General features: G+C 38.9%; 1 protein-coding gene and 2 pseudogenes across 1 annotated transcript; 1 reads left to right on the top strand and 2 right to left on the bottom strand.

Moving 5' to 3' along the window:
• Nucleotides 1-750: 750 nt before the first annotated feature.
• On the bottom strand, nucleotides 751-1,338 carry LOC140944828 (protein unc-13 homolog C-like). Its single transcript, XM_073393930.1, has one exon. It carries the CDS (start codon nucleotides 1,336-1,338, stop codon nucleotides 751-753), a length of 588 nt encoding a protein of 195 aa, XP_073250031.1.
• A 4,020-nt stretch (nucleotides 1,339-5,358) lies between these two features.
• LOC140944827 (uncharacterized) lies at nucleotides 5,359-13,372 on the top strand (annotated as a pseudogene).
• A 5,033-nt stretch (nucleotides 13,373-18,405) lies between these two features.
• Nucleotides 18,406-19,961, bottom strand: LOC140943519 (chitinase-3-like protein 1 pseudogene; annotated as a pseudogene).
• Nucleotides 19,962-26,643: the final 6,682 nt, after the last annotated feature.

Here is a 26,643-nt window from a genome sequence, read left to right as displayed (position 1 = left end):
TAAAAAAGGTACATTGTTCACTACATTTGTTTGGAGCGTATATATTTAAAAGAAAGTATGGTGAATCCTGAATGGAAACCTCTAAGAAAACATAGCGACCTTGAGAATCAACCTTGATAGATCGCATTTGAAAGTCTAAGTTATCCCTTACCAGTACAAGTACACCTCGACTATGGCTACTACCATGCGAAAAGAACATGTTTCCTTTCCACTGTTTTCTCCAGATATTTTCGACTTCTTGAGTACTGTAGGTTTCTTGCAGAAAACAAATATCGGCTCCAGAATTTAAAAGCCAGCTAAAAATTGCTTTCCGCTTTTCAAAAGTACGAATCCCTCGAGCATTTAGTGACAAAAGGCTAAAATCAACGTTACTACGCCCTACTTCGCCAAAGGGAAAAACAACTTCATTAGGTGGGAAAAGTTAAGCGTCAGTTTGGCACCTTCAAACTTTAAAGAATATATCCTCATTAACGCGCCAGAATAGCTTTGAAAAACATAGTAAAAGCAAAGCAGAACATCTACAAAAGCATAAACGAAAAAATTACATTTCAACGAGATACTGAAAAACACAAAACTTAAAAGAGCAGCAAGATAAATATCCTTAACGCTGCCCTTGAGGATGGAACTAATTAAATAATTCGACATCTCTCCTAGAGAGCTTTTGCTGCATGGTTATAATATACAATAACCAAACGATAACACCTTACAGCCTTGCTATAACAAATAAAGGTCACAGATAATATAACCCCCTTACGCAGAAATGAACTTGCCATCAATAAAGAGTTTATCCGGTTCCGATTTACTAAAGGATACTTTTTGGCCCCTTTTTTTAGCTTCCTTTAATTTAGGCATTTGTTTGCGCCTTCTCTCTATGATTTCCTGAGGGAAGTCTTGCAAAATCATATACTCAGTGCCTTTAAATTCAAACCCAGCACGAAGCACTGTCTCGCGATCTTGATAGCGTAAAAAACGGGCTAATATCGGCCTGGGCTTTCCACGTACGGATTTACCGATCCGATGCACTCGTTGAAACTCCATATTCCTCTTTGGATCCCCAAAGCCAAGGACATCATGAAGAAACTCACACAAAACATCAATTGTGCCAACCGCATCTTTCCCCTGCGAAGCGCTGGCTTCGTTTTCCGGTATGCCAAAAAATTTCAGATTTTCTCTCCTGCTGTACGATTCGAGATAAAGGTGTTGCGTGTGCAAATATTCTATTTGCTTATCCTTGTCTTCTACCGTTCCACGAAGCTCTTCAACTTCTTTGTTGAGATATGTAAGACTCTTATCCATACCTTTGATCGAACTTTCCACAGCACGTGCGTCTTCTTTCATCTTGTCGATAGTTGATTCGACGTTCCCCAATCTGCTTGTTAAATCCTTCAACGTTGCCTCAATTGCATCGAGTTTCTCCAGTTTCTTAAGTTCCCCAAGAATTTTATCGAAGTTTTTCACTAACGTTACTGGCCATGTTTAAGGCTTGGAGAACCTCGTCTTCCTCGGCTAAACTCTTTGAACGCTTTTCCTGCGGAGAACTTGACTCAGACGAATCTGAATTGCTTCTCTCTGATATTGTACGTTTCAAAGAAGAAAGGATGGTTTTCATATACAAGAAATGCAGGCTGCCAGAAAATTAACTCAATAACCAGAGCGGAGCTCTCGAAAACACGTCTACTCGCTACGCATGCCAGCCCCCGACTGCAATTTTAAGACTGCTTCTTAAAATTGGTTATTCAAACGGTACAGTCAAACCACGCTCCACTGAACAGTCAATGGGATCGGAGGAAAAGGAGAATCAATTTTTGTGAGTCACTGCCGGTCCCAAAGATTTTTCCAGCTTTTTCAATACTACCATTGTCTACTGGCTCTCCGTAGAACTCCTTCCTAATGTGTTTTTTTGGTCAAGGTTGTGTAAAACATATCCACCTTCATACTGGTGCAGGCCAGCCTTTTCTTTCCCTGACATTGCACCTGTTTTTTTCTTTGCGTTGCCCCTATCAGCGACCTTCTAGCTGACCGTACAGTTGGCCACATCACATATCTATAGGCAGGTACAAATGTCGGACCGGATCAACTCGAACCGCCAGTCCGGGTCGGATCAACTCGGATCGACTCGGACCAACTTGGATCGACTCGGACCAACTCGGATCGAATAAAAAAAAATAAAAATAAAATAAAATCGGATTCGGATCAACTCGGATCATAAAAAAAAACAACTCGGATTATAAAAAGAAAAATAAAATCAGTCGGTATCACTTAACTTTCACCCTCCATTTTGTTTTTTTCTCACGAACTCGTGGTTGCGTAAATTAATTTTATTTTTATTTTTATTAATTTTAATGATACACTACTGAGCAGGACACATACACTTCCAGTGAACATTTTCAACTTGAAAGGACGAGAAATCATGCTCGCCCGGGACAACGAAAATTTTCGTACCCTAGGCGAGAATTGAACTCACGACCCTCCGAATACTGCATGTTTATCGGACGTTCCAACCACTGAACCGGAGGGTCGCGAGTTCGATTCTTGCCCGAGGCAAGGAAGTTTCCTTTTATTTGTCCCGGGGGAGCATGGTTTCTCCTCCTTCCAAGTTGAAAATGTTCACTGGAAATGTATGTCTGCTGCTCACTAGTGTATCATTAAAATTAAGTTTCAGAAGTCCTGCAGAAAAAAAACAAACAGGAACAAACAAACAAACACTCTTCGGTAACTATCTAAATGCGATCAACAGACCAGGCTTTTGATGCTTTTCTCATAAATAATTCAGTACACTTATTAATCAAAAATTATGCGCATAACTTATGATCACGCTTACCTCAACTTCTTTGCTTTGTGACAAAAAGCTGCAATAAAATAAAAAAATAAGCAAATATATATTCTAAGCGACTGAAACTATCATTTTCTTGGAATGAAGCAAATTCATTGAGAAAGATGGTCGAGATTTAACCTTCCTCGAGGTCATCCATATCTGTGAAGCAGAGCGCGTCGTGTAACGCAACCACAACCACGAGTTTATAACATGATCCGAGAGGAACTGGCACTAGTAAAACAAAATGGCGCCTGAAAGCCACGGAGAAAAAAAAGGATGATCTGGCCTTTTTTACCCTCCAAATGGGTTAAACTTTCAGTTTTGCTGCTTTAATTTAATTATTTTGATTGCTCCGAGTTGATGCGAGTCTTATTTTATTTTATTTTTTAATTTTTTTATTCGATCCGAGTTGGTCCGAGTCGATCCGAGTTGATCCGACCCGGACTGGCGGTCCGAGTTAATCCGGTCCGACTTTTGTACCTGCCTCATATCTATTGTTTTCCTCCTCCAACACCACCATCTGAAAACCACCAAACAAGATAATTGTCGACTGCGAACAAACGTCCTTCCCAGTGAAGAAGGTTTTAACCGTGCAAGCAGGGTTTCAAGAAAATATTCGTTAAGAGCTTTAAAATATTCTTCTTCTTCCACTCGCCTTACAAAGTTCTTATAGATAAAAAAATATACTTGTTTCATTCATCATGAAGGGATGTGATAAGTAGTCCATCCATGCCTTGTTCAATTGCAAATTAAGTATTTCTAATGCACACCATAACAACTTCATATTCAAACGTTCCTTGTTTTTTCGCAGTAGCGAACCCAAATCTCTTCTTCATCCATCGTTAGACAATCATGGTGTAGTTGAGAAGGTCATCCATCTCACAACCCTCACACCTTTGTTGTAATTGATAATGAACCAAACTTTTAACTTCAGTGTTACATAAACCTCCTCTATAATGTCAGCTATCTTGTTTCGCAACAGTTGTGCTTCAACTTCAATTTCATCCACCATCAAACGCCCACTTTGATTTGTCTTAAACATGATTTCAAGCTTTTTTGTTGCGGGAAAAAATAAACGTCTTTCACTGCTACCTCGACATTTTACAATATTTTTATAATAAACCATTGAGGTCTTTGTTACTAAAATTATCTTAATGACATCGTTTTATCTATTTTAAGTATGCTGTAATTGACGCCATGTAGTCCCATTCAGATAATAAATAGCTGATGATGTCCCAATCTATTTTTAGTATGATGTCATGCTATTTATTTTAGTCTATGATGTCGTACACTATTTCTGTTTATAGATTATGATCTCAATATTATTTTGATGACGTCAACCTCTTGGGTATTCTGACGTCACTTGCTCCTTGCCAACTGAAAATAAAATATGACATCATCCTATCTTAAGGAGGTGTATGACGTCATCGGCGTTAATTTAGGCCACCTAAAAAATTAATTAATTCCACAAATAAAAGGAGTAAAACATCCTTTCCCCACTAGTTCTGTTCAAAAATCTTCTTCAGATTAAACCGCGGTTCAAATTTATGAGGATCGTGGTTTGAGCTAAGAACACGATTGCAAAATCTGTCTATATGAATAATCTACACAACTTCTCTACATAGGTTGTAAAGACAGCAAGAGGGGAACTCCCCTGTTGAACTACCGTGACCATAGTAAACCACAAGTAACGCAAAGTCTATGTTTAATCCCCACAGAGAAGCATAAACGTTTTTAGTAAGAAGCACTGAATCGACGTGGAGTTGACAATTAATTATAACTGGAATGATTTATTATTCATTTCAGATTTACCTTTTCAAGCATTTTCAGTCTACAGTGTTTAGATATAGCCCAATTGTAATTTCTTTGTGAATCCGGCTAAAACCTTAACCAACAAAAGCCTAAAGAAGACGTGAACATAGGTACGGCTTCTGACCTCAAAAATGCTAAAACTTCAGTGGCAAAATATAAAATATTTACCTAGCATGAGAGCCCAGCTTATCCACTAAGCTGAGGGATTACAGATTTAAAACAGATCATGCTTTTTTGTGTCTCATTAAATAACAAAAGAATAACAAAACAGCACATGTTCTTTTAAGGTGGCTCGATACCTCCCAAGTTTGAAAATTTACCTATCCGTCGCCATTAACAAAGATATAGGGGAAAGATCACAACATTTTTTTTTTCCACAAAGATGAAACAATGAGCCTCTAGACACTTTGAGTCTGCAAACACTCCTAGAGATACTCGAGAATCACTGAATCAAGAAAATCTTTTAGATCTATTTACCCATACACTACTTGTATGCCACTCGGACATTGTTTCAGTCATGCATGTCTCCTGATCTCTTCAGTTTTAGATTGACCCAGAGTAATTCGTTCTTATATTCTTTAATTTTGAATTTCTTTTCTTCAGGTGTTTGAAACTGCTAGGCCACGCCATTCGTCCTTCAGAAGAGGGCCATGTTGCTACTGATCCACAGACGGATTCTGAAAACAGTCACCTTTATATTGCTAGCGCTTGGTGGTTTTTTATGCTGGCGTATGTCACTTGATATCCAGTCGACCTTTTCACGCTCGTACCGTGTTCAAGAATGTAGAAAATTGCAAGAGCTAGCGATACTAAAGCCAAATGTGAGTTCGCCGACAAATTTATTTTCCACGAAGCAATCAAATGAAAAACTACTGCAGCACAAGACAACCCTGATAACCACGACCAGTTGTGGGCGGCCCTACTTTCTTCTAGTATTGGTCTCATCCGCACCCTTTAATGCTCGGAGAAGGAGAGATATCCGCTTAACGTGGGGGCTTGACAGCGCTCTAAACCAGCGATGGAAGACACTTTTTCTTGTTGCTCAAACGCGAAATCGAGCGGAATCAGAAGCACTGTTAAAAGAAGATGAAAGCTTTAGAGACCTTATACGCGCAGACTACTACGAACATTATTGGAATCAGACCCTTAAGATACAAATGGCGCTTGAGTGGGCTTCCTTGTACTGTAATTTTTCGTTTCTTTTAAAAATGGACGACGACACATTTGTTAACGTTAAAAGTTTGATTTCAGTTCTTGCTAAGCCTGAAATTCCTAAAGAAAAGCTATACATGGGACACTGTCCCAAGGGGCCCTATGTGAAAAGAGAAGGAAAATGGAAAGTTTCCTTTAAAGATTATAAACATAAATTCTATCCCGACTTCTGTTCTGGATACGGAATTGTTTTGTCTTCTGATCTTGTTCACCTGTTTGTGGATTTATATGCCGTTGTTCCTTGGTTTCAAATTGACGATGTTTACATTGGTATGCTTGCAGAAAAAGCAGGTGTGAAACCGAAATATGTGGGCAAATTTCATATAGTTGAACCACCGATTAACGTCACCTGCGTCAACTTGAAGAAACCCGACGATATTTTAGTATGGCATGGAGTAACGGGAAAATGTCTCTTTGAAGTTTTTCAATCTACACTGGATTTTTAGGGTTCGTCTCTATTTTCGTCAACAACGATATCGGTCATCTAAACAAATGCTTGAAGAAGCATCAGTAAATGGTTGGATGGTTGCTATTAATGGTTGTATAAAATGAATGAATGAATGATAACTTTATTTGTACACGGTTAAAAACATCAGTCTAACATAGAAAATCAATTAAAAATTCTTAAAAACTGTTTTAGTACATGATTTGCCGTGTGGGAGTACTGATCAGAAAACCATCTATGGGAATTTCTCTCAAAGAAACCTTAGGAATTTGATGTACGTATTTCCTCAGGAAGATTGTTCCATAGAAGAGCGCCACTGTAAGTAAGGGTTATCGGCCTGAAGCGAGGGGTTATGTATGTGATTTATTCCCCTCGCACTGTAAAAACAGACCAGTTATGGTACTATATTAAAAGGTTATAACCAGTTGCAAAAGGTAATTTTAACCTAAAATAAACTAGTTAAAATCGTAACCTTTTTATTATTGGTTAGATTAACCAATGATCAGCAGTTGTTGTGACGGTTATAATTCCGTTAGAATATCGACTGGTCAAAATAACTTTTCATGGCAGTCAAAATAACGAAACCAAATGGTTAAGCAAATGGTAAAAATTTGCATCTAAGGGACCGGTCATTTTTTATCACCTGGGGGGGGACGGAGGATTTTGGGGGGGATCACTTGATTTTTAGGAGAACAGAGGGGGGAATCAGTCGTAACTGAGAGCCCAAAAAGGGGGGATCACTGAAAATTTTGGAAGGATTCAGAGGGGGGACCACTCAAATCTGCTTGAACAATGCCAGTTTGAAAGCATACAACATAAATGTGCCCATTCTGCTGGGAAATGATAGCATTTGCAATCTCAATTTGTTCTAACACAACTTTATTTAAAAAACGGAAGTCTGTCACACTGGCGAATGTGTGCATTTCAATTTATATCGAGAAAGCTTTGTTTTAACGCTTTTATATTTTTCCTTTTATAACGTGCTCATGACTTAGCTAATATTCATCTTTAAACATGACAGGTGAATTCTAAATTGTGAACTATATAAACTTCTGATAACTGAAACATTGTAAAAAGCGTGTTTGTTTAAACATAAACCATTTATCGCCTCTCCAGGAATGGGCGTCCTGCGTCAGCTCTATACTAAATTCGATTCAACTGCTTCATCTGCCTCATCTTGAGCCTCATCATCCCATTCAACAACTTCATTTGCCTCTTGAGCCTCGTCATCCGATTCAACAGCAACATTTAGTCCCCTTCGGCAGGTTGACCCTGGACTTTGTGCCCTTAAAATGGCCGCTACTTGCTCTAGATTTTTTGCTAGGGTCGTGCAAAAAATACCCTTTTCTAGTAGCCATAGCAAAGGGTCTAGATGCAAACGCCTTGTTAGTTTCTTAGCAAAGTCAGCATTGATGCTATCTACAGGAGTAACTCTATCATTCTCTTCGATTAAACCGAAAATTTGCCCCGCGACCTCGATTGAGGTCAAGTTTCCTAAGAGATGACGTGCCCTCTGCTTGAGTCGCTTGTCCTTGGTTTTTCGGACCTTCCTCTTATTTTCCTTCTTTCTTCTTGACATTGTTGATTTTCTCGCGCACAAAGGAAACTTCTTTGACAGGTTAATATGCGCTGTTGTCAACTTGTTGGATGCGGACTGAAGTTCCTCGTGCAGTGTAGTGATTCGCCTATGTGCTTCTTCTAAATAGGCCAACTCATCGCCTGCAAATGACTTTAGAGTGTGGTCCTCTGAAAATTGTCGCTAAATATGACCTGCTGATAGGGACTTGGCGGACTGCTATTTGGCACTCTAAAAAAAGTAACTTTGCAGTTTCAAGCACCGATTGCAGTTTCAAGCACGTTGCAGTTTTAAGCAAGATTGCTTGTATGTCAACTGAATTCAGATGTCTGGATCCAGACTAGAAAAAGACACGGATCAAGAGACACTTTTAAAAATAAATCGCATAACCGCGAGTTAAGAAGAAAGTCGGGAACTAGTATCATAGCTAGATTTGGTGATAACTCTGATAGCACGATTTTGAAGTTTTTGAAGTTTCTCTCTATTAAGCTGTTGAGTCAAGCCATCCCATACAGCACTGCAATAATCGAAGTGTAGCTCGATAAAACCTTTGTATATTTTAATTGCAGTGTGCATTGAAACAAATGGCCTGACCCGCTTAAGAGCACCTATACCAGAAGATACTTTTTTAGAGATTTCATGAATGTGGGCCTTCCACGAGAAATTTTCATCTGCATTCAGTGATAAGCTAGTCTCCCTCGCAGCCGTTTTTAGTATCGTCACGTGGGGAGGAGCGTTGCGTGACGATACTAAAAACGGCTGCGAGGGAGACTAGTGATAAGCCCGAGAGATTTGCTTTGATTGCTTTGGTTTGTTGGGACGTTGTCTATATGAATATTCATTGTGTAGTCATTTAAGGACTGTAGTTTCTGCCTCGAGCTAATAACCATAAACTCTGTTTAGGCGACATTGACACTTAACTTATTAGCTTTGAGTCAGCGATCAATATATTTCAGGTCACTATTGATTTGGGACTCAAGATCAGGTATAGTAGCTGGAGAAAAGGTAACATTAGTGTCGTCGGAATACATTCTAATTCTAAATCCTAATTCATTCTCGCGGAGCGAGCGGCCGTTAGGCCGCGAGCGAAGCCAGTGTATTATTTTGCCACGCGCGCAGCGCGCTGATCACGCGAGGATCGCAAGCAAACTGCGATTTCGCTCTGGTCATAAATCTTTCTATCTGTTTGGTATCCGCAATTGCCTAGCAACTAGCCATAAACAAATCCTAAAGACGCCATTCAACAAGACGTCATCGTGCATTTTGGGTTTCCAGGCGACTTGGGCTCATTTAATTCATCCTCTGTTTATTGTTGCCTAGTCCCTATACAGCGTCTTTCCAGGCCCTCTCGATCAATGCATTTCGCTGACGTATCCGAGACGAACGGCCGGGAGAAAAATCTTTCTCGGACCACATGACCCGAAACGCATCGGCCGCGCATAATAATGAGGCCTAGGGACTAGGCAATTTTTATTGTACGTTGGCGAATCGTTGAGTATTTCTTAGGCAAATAACAGCGGGCTGCAAACACAACAGTGCCCGATTGGACAAATAGCTGGAATTCCTAACCGTGGAAGGTTTAACACCGAAAGAACGGTGACCTGAACTTCAGTGAAAGCAGCGAAGAAGACCAGTCCGTTAATAGAGCGGCCTATATAAAGCCCGAGAGTGAATAAACACGGAAATAATGCGAAATGGTTTTCAAATACTCGTTTGAGCTATTTTTCCTCAAATGTATCTTTGAATTCATGATAAATACAGCTCTATAAGGTTCAAACAGTATGAATGGCAGAGAAAGATACTTCAACACTATTAATTTTAAAACGTAACAAAGCAGTGCTCGTATTGCCCAGTGGTCAGAAGCCGCACTTTTTTCGCTGGTGAAAGTTGGGGTGCGAGTTTAAATCCCGGCGTGGCTACCTCCATTTTTTTTTTTTCTTTCATCGTTTTTTTACCCTTTGGCTTTTTACTGTTTCTTCTTACTGCTGACCCTGTTAGCTTCGCGAGATTTTTGCAGAAACGTATTTCTTGTTTTATATTATTTTGTGCAAGCTGAGTTCTTTCATGCGAATTTACGCTTTCAAAGGAAAAAAACTTCGACAAAACGTTGTGTTTATTTCGCTTACTCTTACATGAAAATTACTGTTCATCCGCCCGATTCCGTTGGAGACAAAAATGTCCATTTTGAATTCCCAGATGCTTGCCTTTTTGTGCACTCTTTTTATTTTGGCTATCAAGATTTTATAAGCTAAGCTTCAGACTTTTTATTCCAACGTTTCAATGCGGGAAAGTTAGGGACTTGTCAGAAATTAGCAGGGGGGAGGGGAGGTAGAGATTTTCAGTGAAGTGCTGAAAATAAAGTGACCCTCCCTAGGTAAGGGATTAAAATGTCCCGACCCTCCCCTGGAAAGCTTCCTAAAATTCTATGACCCTCCCCTGAATAAATGATTAGTCCGACTTCTTATACAGTGGCACAGGGAAAATAATTCAGTACTTTCAAAAAAGCAAACTTGTATTTTAAAACTGACCTATGAAGAACATGCAAGTGTTTTTTCTGTTGGGCAAACAGGGCAAAAGAAAGTTTTTGCTTTCTATGGGATAATGACAGTTTTTTTCTTAATGACTATACGAAGCAAAGACAGACCCAACAAGATTAGACAATTTTCGCGAAAAAAGTTATACTTCTGAACGTTGTTTCAGTGGAGAACCCCTTCAAGTGATGCTCCAGCCAGGGGCAAGTCACAAAACAGCAGGCAAAAAGAAAGCAAAACAGAACAAAATGAAGGCTAACTGTAGCCGGATAATTACGAGAATCATTACATCCCAGCCACTCAAGAGCCATGATCCAGACCCCATGGGCCCATACGCGTCAACGTCTATCTTGGACTATATTTTCATTCATCTTGTTCTTGAAACAAACCCAAAATAAGTGCATCAAGCGCTTGATGCATGGCTGCTTGATATAGGTAACAACAAAGACAACTCTCTTTGGGATGGCCAAAAGGTGGCTGTGGCCGCTTAATGGAGGTTGAACTACGTGTCAGCAAATAATCGCATGTCATGATTTTCGTATGTTCATGATCGTGGTGGCTATTTTTTTTTGTGAACCTCCCTCTTTTCCTGTCATTTTTTCATAACCCTCCCTTTTGAAGGGCTAAAAAAACTGTGACCGTCCCCCGTTTTCCACCTCCCCCTCCCCCTCGTGCTAATTTCTGAAAAGTCCCTCATGAAAAATGCTGCAACTGATTAAAGTCGCGCAACAAGCTTTAAGACCGCATAACTTGATCTTTCTGATATCTTTTCTTCTTCTGTTGTCTCCAAAACAATAACGATGTAAATTTGCATTTACTAGCGACGCGTTTCTACAGGCGCGATTCCGTAATGTATCTGCATTTTCAAGCAAGGCAACGTTTGATGGACAAAGACTCGTTAGTATGAGTTTCGTATTTCCAGCCTTATTATATTGACAAGCTTCAACCAGTTGCTTTCCCAGGATTCACTTTGCCAAGGTAAATATGGACTTTTTGTTTAGAGTTTTGATCATCAGTTCCTTGGGCCTTTAGTTTTAATCCTCGTCGCTTACAGGTGATCTCTAAAACGAATAAAAGACCCTAAGATCTTAAAACTAAGAACTCTTTTACTTACCCCTCAAATTAACTATTAAATAGAGAAACAAGAAGCCAGTGGGATTCAAACCAGAAGGAATATTGAGTGAAATGGGAAGGTGCATTTCAATTTATGAACAACAAAACACTCGAACCGACTAAAGAAAGTTTTCTTCGACAACCTACTACCTCAAAACTATCGAAAACTTACTCTGCTATCAACCAGAAAACTACCAGAGTGAAAACTAAAAATATTGGACCGTTTCCAAGCGAGTTAATGTACAAAAAGTAAATACCCTGAAAATGCCCTGAACCGTCTGTCCGCTTATTACAGGGAGACCGTGTAATACAGATTGTCACTAATTAAACCGTATCAAAACTTTGCTCCACTAAAACTGTATTAAAGTCGCAGCGTCATAGCAAATGACTTAGTCGTTCAAATGAGATTTCAAGACTGAAGCTTAATTACCACTGAGCCTCTGTAAATTAATTCTTTTTCTCATATCACTCTCCTTGAGAGATCATGCCAAAAGAAGATGATTTAAATTATATACTGCCGTCTATAGTCTATCTATGGGATCTTGGCCGATTCGGTTGTTGGAGTCCCAAAAATCTGTGTACATGTAAACAATTGAACACAGTGAACGTTTACTTTACAAACATTCGATGAAAAATCGATGTCGACGTTAGTAGTCGTGCGTCAGCAAAATTAACCCCATTTTGGATTTCCCTTGGATTTCCTCCATACTAATTTTAAAGTGCCTTCCCTTTATTAATATGCATAACGGTCGAGTCTATGAAGTCACCTATTGCTATAACCTAGGGAAAAAGTGCCTTCCTCCATACCAATGAGGGTCTTCCTGCATACTAATTCGGTATAGGTTTACTTATGAGCGTCTCTCTACTTCAATAGAAACAATAGGCTTGCCTGGGCTTGCCCGTGAAGTAACTTGAGCCCGGTTTTCGGACCGTCTATTTGTTGTGTTTGAATTTCTTTTCTTCAGGTTTTCGAAACTGCTAGGCCACGCCATTCTTCAGAAGCGGGCCATGCTCCTACTGATCCGAGGAGGGATTCTGATAAAAGTCACCTGCTGTCTCTTGCTAGCACTTGGTATTTTTCTGAGATGGCGTATTTCACATGATATCCAGTCCACCTTTTCACGCTCGTATCGTGTTCTATAATATGAAAAACTGCAAGAGCTAGCGATATTCATGCCGCCTGCGAGCTCGCCGACAAGTTTACTTTCCACACAGCAATCAAATGAAGAACTACTGCAGCACAAGACAACCTTAATAACTAAGGCCAGTTGTGGGCGGCCCTACTTTCTTCTAGTATTGGTCTCACCCGCACCCTTCAATGTTCAGAGAAGGAGAAATATCCGCGTAACGTGGGGGGTTGACAGTGTTCTAGACAAACAAGAAACCAAACGGAATCAGATTCACTGTTAAAAGAAGATGAACGCACCAGAGACCTCATACGCGCGGACTACTACGAACATTACTGGAATCAGACCCTTAAGATACAAATGGCGTTTGAGTGGGCATCCACGTACTGTAATTTTTCGTTTCTTTTAAAAATGGACGACGATACATTTGCTAATGTTAAACGGCTAATTTCAGTTCTTGCTAAACCTGAAATTCCTAAAGAAAAGCTATACATTGGACACTGCTTTAAGGGGCCCGTGGTTAAGAGGAGAGGAAAATGGAAAGGTTCGTATGAAGATTATAATCAAACATTCTATCCAGACTTCTGTTCTGGATACGGAATTGTCTTGTCTTTTGATGTTGTTCATCTGTTCGTGGATTTATATGCCGTTGTTCCCTGGTTTAAAATTGACGAGGTTTACACCGGTATGCTTGCGGAAAAAGCAGGTGTGAAAGCCAAATATATGCGCCAATTTTCATAAGAAGGAACGACCGATTAATGTAAACTGCGTCAACGTGAAGAAACCCGGTGATATTTTAGTATGGCATGGAGTAACGGGAAAATGTCTATTTGAAGTATTTCTAGCTACGCTGGATTTTGTTTAAGCTTTCCTCCAATCACAAAATAAAAACAGTAAACTAGAGTATTACTGTAGCTCAAGCTATTATGTTACCCAGCCTACTGAAGGTGATATACTGCAAAATCAAGCTAGTTGTTATCATCAACATCCATTTGCCCCCGTATGATGCAAAAAAGACTACTCTAGGCTGTTGTTCATTTATTATTTTATTCACCAACACCTCAGTTGTCCATAAGATTGTCAGTAAATCTAGACCAGCGAACAGCAATAGCACAAACAAGGTTAGCTGAACCGCATGGGACGCGAACATGATACCCTGGTAGATTGTGCGTATAGCTAACCTACTGTCAATAATTAATCTCGTTTTCATATTAATGCCACATGACTGGAAGCCAAGCAAGGACTGTTACTAAGGATGAGAATATGTCCGTGCAAAACATTTGTAACAAATCGGCCACAGAGCTTTTCCTTTCACATCCCAATAAGAATTCTTACTGTTAAAATAAAATAAAAATTATCAGACTGCCCCCAGAATTATCTAAGCATGAATTTAACCAGGGATTTAAACATTAATTCAGGGGAAGAAAATGAAGATTGGAATTGAGTACTTGCCCCATCATCTTAACACAAAAATTGCCCTTTTCATGCAGTCCAAAAGATTCAAAAGCCATTCAGCTCTGGCTTAATGTGCACTGCCATCAGTGCTCTAATGAAATAAAAGCTTGTAATAGAAAATTATCTTGGCCTTAGTAAAGCAAAGGAGATGTACTTTCAGCATAAAATAGAATGAATTAATAGCATATTATAATAAACTTGTTACGTAAACACGTTCTAAACTTAACTGCGATATTCTAAAATGAAAAAATCGGCTGAAAATGGCCATTTTTGCTTATTTTTATCCGAAATTTCCATAAAATCCAGCTGATTTATTGCTTTTAATCGCTATTTTTACCGAGCGGGTCCCTGTCGGAAAGAAATCGTTTAATTTCAGAAGGGTCGCAGAAGGTTGGCAAGAAGTAGAACATGCAGTAACTTTTCATTTGAATTACTTCGGCAGAAATATTAACTTGAGACACGTTTTTGGGCAGAGGACTATTTTTTACGTCCTAAAATTTACGTTGGTAATTCAAAAAAGGCGAAAGGCTCAAGAACTATAAATCGAAGAAACCACCACTATGGTTCAGAAGCTTCGGAAATTTCTGAAACAATTTTAACTGATGTATGGCGAAATGCTTCGGAAATTTCTGAAACAGTTTTTTAAGGCAAAGCAAATGCTTCGGAAATTTCTGAAACAGTTTGAATTTAATGTATGGCGAAGCAAGTGCTTCGCAAATTTTTGAAACAGTTTTAATGTATGGCTAAAAACAAATGCTTCGGAAATTTCTGAAACAGTTTGAATTTAATGTATGGCGAAGCAAGTGCCTCGGAAATTTCTGAAACAGTTTTAATGTATGGCTAAAAACAAATGCTTCGGAAATTTCTGAAACAGTTTGAATTTAGTGTATGGCGAAGCAAGTGCCTCGAAAATTTCTGAAACAGTTTTAATGTATGGCTAAAAACAAATGCTTCGGAAATTTCTGAAACAGTTTGAATTTAATGTATGGCGAAGCAAGTGCTTCGGAAATTTCTGAAACAGTTTTAATGTATGGCGAAACTGAATGCTTCGGAACTTTCTGAAACAGTTTGAATTTAATTTATGGCTTAAAATTAAAAGATGCTTCTAATCAAAAGTTTCTGAAACGGATATTTCGGAAATTTCTGAAACCATTTTTTAATTAATGTATGGCTAAAATAATGCTTCGGAAATTTCTGAAACTGTTTAAATGTATGGCTAAAAATGCTTCGGAAATTTCTCAAACCATTTTAAGGTATAGCTAAAATAATGCTTCGGAAATTTCTGATACATTTTTTAAAGTTTGATTGAAAAAAATTCTGGTACAGAGTTGTTTTTCATTTTTTTTGTTCATTTTTTTTTTACTGCCAAAACAATGTTTTGTCACTATAAGAACTCCTGTCCAGTGAATGTCAAAAGAAACGTACATTTAAAAAACGATAATTTTGCAACCACTGTCAGTTCTACATTGCTGGGGTAGAAAAAAAGTGACCTGAAATTAAACATTCTTTGCAAGACGTTCATAAGTTTCCTTCAAATATTTGTACGTTCCCAGTTGAAGTTTCCCTCCGCTGTCAAATTTAAAATCCACTAGAAGTAAACAGGCTATTGGTAGCTCGTCTTCCCAAACATTTCCATCTCGCAGTAACCACGGCTGCCATTTTCCTCTCCAGCTGCCTTTCCAGTACTGAATCTTGAATTTATCGTCGCGGATTTCGAGTACTTTTCCTATCACTGGAGCTTTTGAGTAGTTTTCGATGCTCACAGCAACGTACCAATTGTTGTAGAAACTATTTCGGAAATTTCTGAAGCAACATTTTGTTACCATTTTTAGAAGAAATCTGCAACAATCGTTATATAAACTGTTTCAGAAATTTCCGAAGCAACATTTTGTTACCTTCTTTAGAAGAAATCTGGAACAATCGTTATAGAAAATGTTTCGGAAATTTTTGAAGCAACCTTTTGTTACCGATTTTAGAAGAAATATGCAACAATCGTTGTAGAAATTGTTTCGGAAATTTCTGAAGCAACGTTTTGTTATAGAAACTGTTTCGGAAATTTCTGAAGCAACTTTTTGTTACCATTTTTAGAGGAAAGCTGCAACAATCGTTACAGAAACTATTTCCGAAATTTCTGAAGCAACATTTTCTCACCCTCTTCAAAAAAAGTTATGTATGAATCCATTAATAAACACATTTGTTGACCCGTATCTCTTCATTTTTTTGAGACTTAAATAAAGTGTTTCGGAAATTTCTGAAACATCAATTGATGCCGTCACTTTCACATTTCTGAAGGAGCGATTACAAAAGACATGGGGTTCTTGAGATTTCAGTTAAGTTAAAAAAAGGGTCAACGCAAGTTATTTCAGCCGAAGGTGGAATTTAACCGTCAGAAGTGACGCTTAATGATTAAAATTCAGACGAAATTTTCATATTCGGCAAGAATTTAAAACAAGTCTCAATTTTCAGCTGAATTTTTTTCGTTTTAGAATATCTTAGTTAACTTTAGAACGTGTTCGTACATATCATTTTTGCAATGTAGGCCTTGAACTTGATTTCCTCTCTTACTGTAGCACTGACAAAAATCCAGAAGAATTAGACAGACTGATTAGACTTGATAATGCCATACAAGTGTCGATGCTCGATTTTTAATATTTGGCTATGTGAGCAAGGGCTAACCATTCACCCCTCCTTTCAGTTTCCCCGGATAGAGTTTAGCACACAACGAAGGGAAACTTTCTTTGTCAAGGATTTTGGTTCTCGTAAACACTTTACCTTCAATTCTCTTCTTCATTGCTGTTGCATATTGCATTCAGTTGCTAACAAAACAGAATCGACGTAAAACAAACACGGATTTCAATAGCGCTGGGCACAGATGACGTCACAAAAACGTGTTCCCCTCCCCCCCTCCCTCCCGTAGATTTACGCAGCGCTATTGTTAACAGTTCGAGAGGGCAGGAATTCGAAGTAAAATGTTATGCCCAGTAGATTATATTTTAATTTTCTCTTCGCATTCAATTCCCTTCAGCAAATGAAAAACATTCGCATTTTCCGTTGCGGCAAGAGCGACTGGTTCGTTACAAAATAAGCCGAGTTGCTCTGGGGACAAGAATGCCAATATCCATGCATAGTAATCCCTCTAAAGTTCTTTTTGGAACGCATAACTGGGTTTCCTTACGGATAACATTTCCTCAGGATCAATAGCAAAGAAAGACAACAGCCATAAACCATAATTATAAACAAAAGGGTCAAATTGATGGTGAACTCGGGCTCAGCTACCATGCAAAGGATTTGGTGAAAACAAATCGGGTCATATTTGGCATTTTTTGACACGTATAATTAAGTATTTTTACCCTATTCATTCAAAAAAATGCACCCTCCTCCCACAGGTAATAAACGACCTCTCTAACAAGCACATTTTGAGACAGGAAGAACGGTGAAACTCGTAACTCCAAATAAGTCCGCTTTTAACGCCATTTTTCATGGATCCCTATTTGTTCAAAATAAAGACTGAATGAGGAAGGAAAGAAGCATGAATATTAAACGAAGGAGAACAATTGAACCGTGACAGCAAAATTAAGGGGATAACGAGCTGCTACAAGGTACAACGGTAGCATCGCAAATACAAATATCTTTGGAGGTTCCTTTCACAAGAGTAATCATGGTAATGACTCGCTCTGCTTTCGGAAGGGTTCAAGATCAAGATCATGAAACATGAAAGCTATAGGCTTACCTATTTTATTAGGGAAGTGGGGGAAGGCGGGGATCCAAACTCCCCGCCCTCCATAGCTTGCATTCCCGGTCCCCGCCCATAAGTCGAAAAATTCTTTTTGCTGTCAATCTTATGACGTCATTTTCGCGCCAAAAGCCATTAAAATCAAAAATCCAAAAAATATTATTGTTGAGAATGCAAAGTTCGATTATCGTGCAAAGCCTCAGCTCAAACGGTTAAAAATTAAAAAAACTAGTTTGAAAGAGATCACTTTTTGATGACAGCTGACCCGGGGTGAGCTATAGAGGTGGAGTAGAATTTTATGAAAACTATAAAACAGGTGAAACCCTGGAAAATTCTCCTTTGTGCTAAACAATCTTGTGCTTTTTAAGTGAGAAATGGGGTTTAGTAGATCTTAGTCGGGAAAAATATTAGGAGAGCCTCATTCCGTCTAGATTACAAAATTTCACGGATAGATAGTCAGTTCCCCCAGATAAAACACATTTCAAAATATTAAACAAAAACCTCAATAAAAATAATAGTAAACGGATAATCAATATTTGGTAACTGGTACACTTCTTGGAAGAAACACAAAGTAGGAGCTTCAAACTCTCGATAATAATCTAATTTATTGCGTAATTGATCACATCTTTTTCATTCACTTTCCTTTTTGAACTTAGTGCTGTATTTTAATCGCACTTGCACATACTAGATGGACAGTTCCCAACGGCACAGTTTGACACGCACCAGGCATCCATATTAGCATTGCCAGTCCAGGCTCCAGTGGCTTTACATTGACCTCCTGCGCCTCCACCACCTGGGTTTGTCGTAACTGGTGGTGGTGCTTGGGTACTCACAAGGGGAGGCTGTGGGTATTGCGTACTAAATGGTGGCGGGGTTGAAGCTTTTGTGGTTACAGGAGCTGGTGGAAAGGTTGGCTGAACCCCAGTGGTCAGATATTTCTTGGCAGCATTCATCAGTGGGTACTTTCCTTGGCCACAATGCGTTCCATCAAAGTCGTCCAGGTCGATGGCCCAAAACATAACGCCACGGAGCGAGTTCTTTTTCACCACGTTGTCAATCTTATAAATCAAGCTCTTCGGGGTATCGAATCCCACCCAGTCCTTCTCCTGATATCCGTAAGGAGCTTCTGCCTTGTTATTTTCCACTACTGTGAGACCCATGTTGCAAATTTCGTAATAAGCCAAGAATCCTTCAGCACCGGTGTAATTCCCTTTGGGGGTGTACTGATAATCACGTGCTGCATCAAGGCCATTAGTCGATGGGCTTGCAAGGCCAAACGCTCTTCCGTATGTTGCTAAGCCGAGTACAATCTTGTTAGCTGGCATACCTTTTCTGATTCCCGGCTTCTCCCAGGTGTCCCTGTTATTCATCCAGTACCAGACGGCAAATGGAAGCGTCAGCTTGTCACCTTCTGGACCCATGGCGGTGTGATGTCCAGTCTTGTATTCCCACGTGCCGTGGAGATCGTAAGTCATGAGGTTGATCCAATCAAGTGGCTCAGCAATATCATGAATGTCGTAGGCACCTTTGATGGTCCAAAGTCCTGCGGCTACTGCAGCAGTCAATAGCAGACGCTCTTTCCCAGATGCCTTGGCCTCTGCCTCAAACGCAGCTCTCAATTCTCGGCAAAGGAGTGTAAAACGGCCTTTGTCGCTTTTAGGTGAACCACCACGCATACCTGGATACTCCCAGTCAAGGTCCAGACCGTCGAAGCCGAAGTTTCTTAAGGCATTAATTGAAGACTTGATGAAGATAGCTCGTTTTTCTTTAGTGGCCACCATTTTGGAGAACGGGCTGTCCTTCTCTTCATGAGTCCAACCACCAACAGCAATCTGGGTCTTTAGCTTGGGGTTGATTTTCTTCAGTGCATTGATTTTCGCATACAAATCATGATCGTTTTCTTCATAGATTTCCAGAGTGTGAGTTGTTCGACTGACCTGGGCGAATGAGAACAACACGTGGGTACAGAGATATGGGTCAATATCCTCTGGCCAGAAAGTTCCTCCTTTAGGCCGATACTGGGACCAGTTGGTGTAATAACATCCACGAACGTACTCAGGAACTGCAAAAGGCAACACGTAACCAATAGAGAAAAGAAACAGTAACACTTTCATGTTGTTGCCCTTTTGGTAACTGTAAATGAGCCGGCTTTCTAAAGGGGTCTCTGTAATATATAGAGCTAAACGTTTGTGGTACTGTCCGTCACCAAGCGATATTTGAAATCGCATTCTGAATGTTTCCACAGGTGTTTTGACAGATGGGATTTACAAAAAGAAGTTTCTTTTCTAGAAAAGCAGAATTAATTTCTTCGACAATTCTGCGCTCTCTCAGGTGAGAAATGCCAAATAAAAAATTCAATATACGGTATTAAAAAATATCCATATAAATAAACTTATAAAATGTAGGAACCATTGCGTTAAAGGCAATCTTGTTTGTTCTGCTTTTTTACCATAAGTTTCTATCATCATTTGAGTTGTTTTATTCCTGCCGTCTTTCTGGCCACAGTGTGTAAGAATAGCTGGGTAAATAAGTCAGTCTCTACCTGTATGTGTGTATCTAGAGGGAAACTCCTTGCTCAGTGTCATTCTGAGTTGACAGGAATTCGATTGGTTTTCACAGCTGTGGATGGAAAACCTTTCCGTTTTTGAAACTCTAACCGTGTCAAGGGCACACAAGGAGAAAAAATTATCTCTTGCACTGAATATGATTCTGTGGGTTTTTTTAACAAAAAGTGTTTTAGTATCCTGGTTGAATGGGCGAAATAAAAGCTGTTCTTATCCATCACAAAAAAAATAAACCCAATTAAAGACAAAGTTTAAAGAATGCGTTTTTCTTTTGGAGAGGTCTTTGTTTCTACGCATTTCTCCGTATATTACAGGCCAAATACGAAAGAGTTCCAGCTTTTCCTTTCCGAGCTTTTTTAAATATGTTTGGTAAACCAACACCAGTCTCTGCGAAAAAGATCCTTTTTACAACAACACAAAATTGAAGATTTTGTTCTCAGTTTCAAGTGGAGACAGTTTACAAGAAATTACAAGAAATTGTTAAACCAACGATTGTCATTAATAACTTATAATAAACAACTTACGTAGGTAGGTACCTTTTTGCGCCTTGGGAAGGTAAGAGAGTGCATGGTATGGGCAACAATTACGAATGCAAAGTTAGTTTGATTTAAAAAAAAAAGTACCGCATTGATTGCAAAAGTTTTCTTCCAAAGAGTGAAGTTTTCTTTTCGTAATTTCTAAAGCCAAACAATTTTTTTTACAATCTTTATAACTTACAAACTACCTCTTACAGACTTCCATAACTCAATGTTGTTCAGCAAGAGAACATTGCAAAAGAAAAATAAGCATTTCTTGAAATAAGTGCACAAAATGTCCAGGAGGGAGGGTGTCTTTAAAACCTGGAACAAGCCCGGAACACCCCTGGACACCCCTGGAACACCCCGTAACATCCTCGGAACATCCTCAAGACACCCCGGAGTACCCTTGATGGGCTGGAGCCCCCTCGGAACACCCTTACTTACAAAAATTAGTCCAAAAAATTTACAAAACCAAAAAAACCCTACCCCTCTCTTTACTCCCTTTATTTGACTGTCTATAAGAAGGACATCTCTCTAAGATAGACACTTAGTGCTGGTACCAAACGTGTCCGTCTTGGAGACAGTTGACTGTACAGCATTTTTTTAACTTCACAATAATTTGCAGAAAATAGAAATGCTTGATGTGTAAGTTTTCTGATCACTTTAATATTGCTACCGTCTCTATCCTTGAGCGGTGTAATAACAAGTTTTAAGTAGCTTGCTTGTTCCTTTTAGTTGAAGTCAGACTATATGCATTTTTCTGACATCGAATGTTGGCATGGCTGCGCCAAGTAGTGCAAATAGTATCTTTTGCCAGCTGGCAAAACTGTAGAATTAGTTGTTTCAACAAATCAGCTGCGCATCGGGTTATCCTAGAAGCATTATTTAAATAAAAAGAGTAGTTCTTTTGATCTTCTAACATACAACACTTCCTGAAATCTACGAAGCGATAAGAAATATTACATCATGCACGTGCTGGTTCTATCATTTTCAAAATTTGAGACTTGAAAACCAAGAATAACTGGTAACATTCTCGTAACCAGCTATTCTTGGTTTTCAAGTGAAGTCACAAAAATCTAAACCTCCAAAATCGCAAGGACTTTTTAACGTTTTATGTCCATCTTGAAAAAGATTTTTTAAAAATAAACGTCTGTGCAAGGTTTCAACGTGATGGCGTTTTCCGCTTTGAAAATATAGCTCTTTCTAATTTCCCAAGTTTACCCCGCGTAACATTAATATGACGACCGAGAAGGCCGTCACACATGCTAAAAAATAATTTTAAATCGCATAATATTATGCCCCTTGAATTGCAAAAGTATTAGAAAATGTGTTTAAGGGTATAATTTGCTCGTTCGCAGTGAACAACTGATCAGATTTGTGGCGATACTGAAACCAGATGTTTGTATTGTTTCCGGCCGCCATATTTGTGCCCCTCGGTGGAGCACAGATATGGCGGCCCCAGTGTGAGCCCCATAAATTTCTGTAACACATTTTGAAGAACAACTCAGCAGTGGAAAACTGTACAGACGTGAGACTTGGCCAGGTTGTTAATTTAACGATATTTTATAATATCTGAAATTCTTGGCTTTAGACAGTTCACGGTTTTAATTTTAATTTTCGATAGCGTGACAGAGAAAACCACCAATATTTTTGGCGATTGTTTTATGTTAATAATCATTTAATAAATATATTCAAATACGCTGTTGAGTATTCAACATAAGTTAAGGCAATTGAAAGAAAAATCTCTGGATTTAAGCACGTTATCAGAGTAGTCCTTTTTTAAAAAAAAATAACATTTCGAGTCATTTTTGTCGCGAACCTCAAAAATTTATATTGGCAAACTATAAACTCCCAGAAGAGGAAAACTACAGCGATTTAAGATGGGAGAAGATATAATATGGATTACAATTTTGAAAAATGGGGCTAAAATTGTCCACAAGCAAAGAGCGCGAAGTTACAAGAAGAAGGAGCATGCTGAGCAACATTAGAAAGCTGCGCGCCGTCCGAGTTAGCGGGCATTGAACTGAACTCTATGCTGGAGCGGGAGGGACAGTAGAACTATAGCGGACGATAGCAAACCAACCACGACAGACGGTCTTCAAGGTTATCCTGGCGGAAGAAGATATACAGGGTGAATCTTAATCTTTAGGAATTCTGTAATAGTGAGGGTTAGTTTTATTTCTAAAACTACTGAATTTATATTGCACTTTGGGGCACAATATAGCTTTAGTGAGCCATGTTTGTTTTCCTTCACCTGCATCCCCAGGCGATCCTGAGAAGCTTTGTAGTGGCAAATCGTACCCACTCCACTTATTTATCCCCTAGTTTATCCCTCCCCCCACCCCCGACCCTAAGTTTGATCTGCTTTTTGGTAGCCCTAAGTTGATTCATCAGCCATGCTTGTAAAAATAATAATAATAATAATAATAATAATAATAATAATAATAATAACAACAGTCTTTATTCAATCAAAGGATAAAAATACATATCCTAAGTTACAGTGAAAAAGTATTAAAAGATACACGATAAAATACAATAGTGATATAAGATAGAATAATACTACTCTAAATTATATTTAACATAAGTCTATTTACAAAAGTTTACTTGTATCTCTCCGTTTTTATCTGAGGAAGGTGACACCTTGTCCTACGCAAATTATATACTAATTCTTTATCTTTAGGAATGATCGCACCTAGCATATGATTATCAATAGCTCTTTTGGTTTGCCTCCTGTCAATTACTGATATTCTTAGCCCAGTTCCTCTGGATCACGGATTCAGTTTTATTATTTTTTCGCGGTTAAAAGAAGAATTTAACTTTTAGTACAAAACCAGGCAACTCGTATACATTAAAATATCTGATTGAGATTCCTACTGATCGTGTCATTTCCAATTCGCAATTAAAAACTGACATGTGCTTCCGATCAATCTCTGTAAAAGGCGTCTACAATGGTGAGCCCGCGATAACTCCCATACAGATGTCTACTCATATTTTATCTATTACTTACTAGAACTTATCCACGCTGGAGACCATTTAGTACAATACGTTTTTCGTGTGCATCATTCAAGTCCAGCTAACAAAGATGAACCGTATGCGAATGTTTTAAAAAATTGTATCCGTCGTTGCAAAAAATTAAAACGAATCTTGTGGAGCAGTTTGGACGAGGCCTTGAGATTCCCGAGACATTCTTATCACTCGCAGTCACTGATAAAGACTGTTCACAGTCCCCTTTTTTCCAAAAGTCTATCGAGATCGATACTGTATACAGCTATTTCGAAAAGGTTGTCGGAAAAAGTGCACGCGACAATCCCAAAAGGTATTGTGGATGGTTTTGAGATCACTGTTCTTCATAGAAATTTTGAAAGAATGGCAGGAGAGGCCATGGACTATGTTTCCGAGTGCTAAAGCGAAGCAGCAAAAGTAGGTTCGACAGCTACAGTGTCAGAGACAGCGTATTGATCATATCCCATATTACCTTTCGGGATTGTCGCGTGCACATTTTTTCCGACAACCTTTCTCGAAACAGCTGTATATAACGGACGACCATCTTGGTTTCAAATCAGGTACTGATGGAAGCGGGCTACAGGGTTTATAGCGATGGGGGAGGAGACGAGAATAATAGCCTAACCCTTACCCTAACCTCTATTTTTGTCGCCTCCTTTGAAACCATCCCCCGGCTCCTAGATTTGATACTCATGCATCGCCAGGCCTAGGCTAAACTCGGTACACTTGAAACGAAGATGGTCACTCGTTAGGTTCGGGGCTAGATCCCAACGATCTTGGCGGAAAAGAAGGGGACTGTGAACAATTTATCACAAAAGAGGAAGACCTAACAGCCATCTACTGTTTCACCTTTGTTTTTAGTAATGCCTCCTGGCCTCGCAGCTCTTGTGTTGGCTTCTACATACTGTAATACTGTTACTTTTTATCTTGTGATAAAACACTGAGTCACACATTTTTTAATATATTTCTTCAATATTTGTTGATCAAAAACCCCTTATCAATCAACAACAATTTTTTATCCAAAATTTAAAACTCACCAAATCTGCTACCAAATGGCCAAAATTAACAGACATTTATGGCACAAAACGCCAATACAGGGTAAGTCCGTCCGCCTCAAATCGCCAACTTTAGGACGCCTGGTTGGTTTGGTTATATATTTCGATACTGATTCTCTCTTAATTAAACTTCAAAATGAAAACGAGTTACTTTTCGTTACGGACGACCAGGATCTCGGACATGACTTTGTACTCTAGATATTTTAAGAAAAAAAGAAACAGCAAATTTAAGAATTGCTTATACCTAACCAGTGTTCGGTTGTTGAAGAAAGAGAAGATGAACATCGGTGTTTTGAGTTTATTTTGCCATCCTTATACCATCCGAAATTGTGCTCTTGTTTTCTCATGCCTGGTCTGCCATCAAAGGCACACCCAGCCTCATATTTGCTCGCGTAGCTGTTGATAAACCAAGAACGGCCCTCTCTTTGATTAGTTACTGCAGTACATGCCGAGCACTGGATTCCTCGAATGTTGAGATGATAATACCACTTGCATTGCTGAGAAAAGATCGAGAATAGTCTATGTTGTTGTAGTGGGGCAATTGCGTAGTCAGTGTATACAAGTCCTTCGTTTGCAAAATTACAAGTGACTCTCAAACGAGTGGACTGCTTTTTGAGATACTGCATTTGAGGCAAGGACAAACGGTAGGCTGTCCAGTTAACGTTCCAACTCTTCGTGTTGATAGGATGATTCATGACAAATGGCTTGTTTTCAAATAAATGTTTGTGCGACAACGAAAATGTCTGTATAAGAGTCCATAGAAACTTAGAGTCAGATTCCATGTCGCAGTAAACGTAAAATGGCAGTTGTTGCCCATCGCAGATTACGTATCTTCCAGATTTAGTCACGTTGTTTTGAAAAACGTCTTTGCAGCTTGAATAACACCTGAGCTCACAACGTGTACCGACGTAATTAGCGGGACAGGTGCAATTAAACCTGGCCCCTATGGGATCACAAATCTCCTGGCAACTCCCTTCATGAAAACATGGATTAGGTTGACAACATCTGTTAACACAACGATCCTTCTCTGGTGAGTATTTCTTTCCACTCTGTTCACAAAGAAAATTGTATTTATTTAGTATCGCATTGCTTATATTTTTTTTTTCTTATTTTTGTCCAGTCAATCTAGGCATTTTTGAGGCTCAACATCAAACTAGTTGCAACAGAATTTATTCAACGCCATCTAAGTAGGGGTAGGTACTTTACAATATACTAAAAATCCGCCAAAATCCGTTCGGTGGAACATGTCAAAAATGAGCGTTAGACATTTTGAGCTTTAAACACAGGACACCCACGTTAGTTGAAATTATGCGTTCAAATGAAAAACGCAAAAAAAAAATGTGTCTCTTTTACGGAAAACTTAGAGAAAAAAGGATAGGTACTTCAACATAAAAAGTAAGAGTGCAGTCGTTGATTTTTTCCTATTGCTATACTTTTTTTCTTTTTCCTTTCTTCATTTGTCTCCGGCTTTTTGTCTTTTTCTGCGATTGCAATTTCCTTATATGCGTTTTCAAAAATCCAGCTAGATAATGTTTTGGCTTTAACGGTTACCTATGCGTTAACTTTCGTTACTATTCATTCAAAATATTTCCCCGATTCTGATTGGCTAAAAGTACACGTTTAATTCACCATAACCAGTTACTGATGACCAAATACGGAAGAATTTTGACTTTAACGAGGAAAT

The sequence above is a fragment of the Porites lutea genome, chromosome 7 (genome assembly GCF_958299795.1).
Source record: "Porites lutea chromosome 7, jaPorLute2.1, whole genome shotgun sequence".
Classification (NCBI taxonomy): Eukaryota; Metazoa; Cnidaria; class Anthozoa; order Scleractinia; family Poritidae; genus Porites; species Porites lutea.
This window is presented reverse-complemented; position numbering and strand designations above follow the sequence as displayed.

Excerpts from the sequence above, each read along its gene's own strand:
- LOC140944828 (XM_073393930.1), bottom strand. The coding sequence starts at position 1,338 with ATGAAAGAAGACGCACGTGCTGTGGAAAGTTCGATCAAAGGTATGGAT.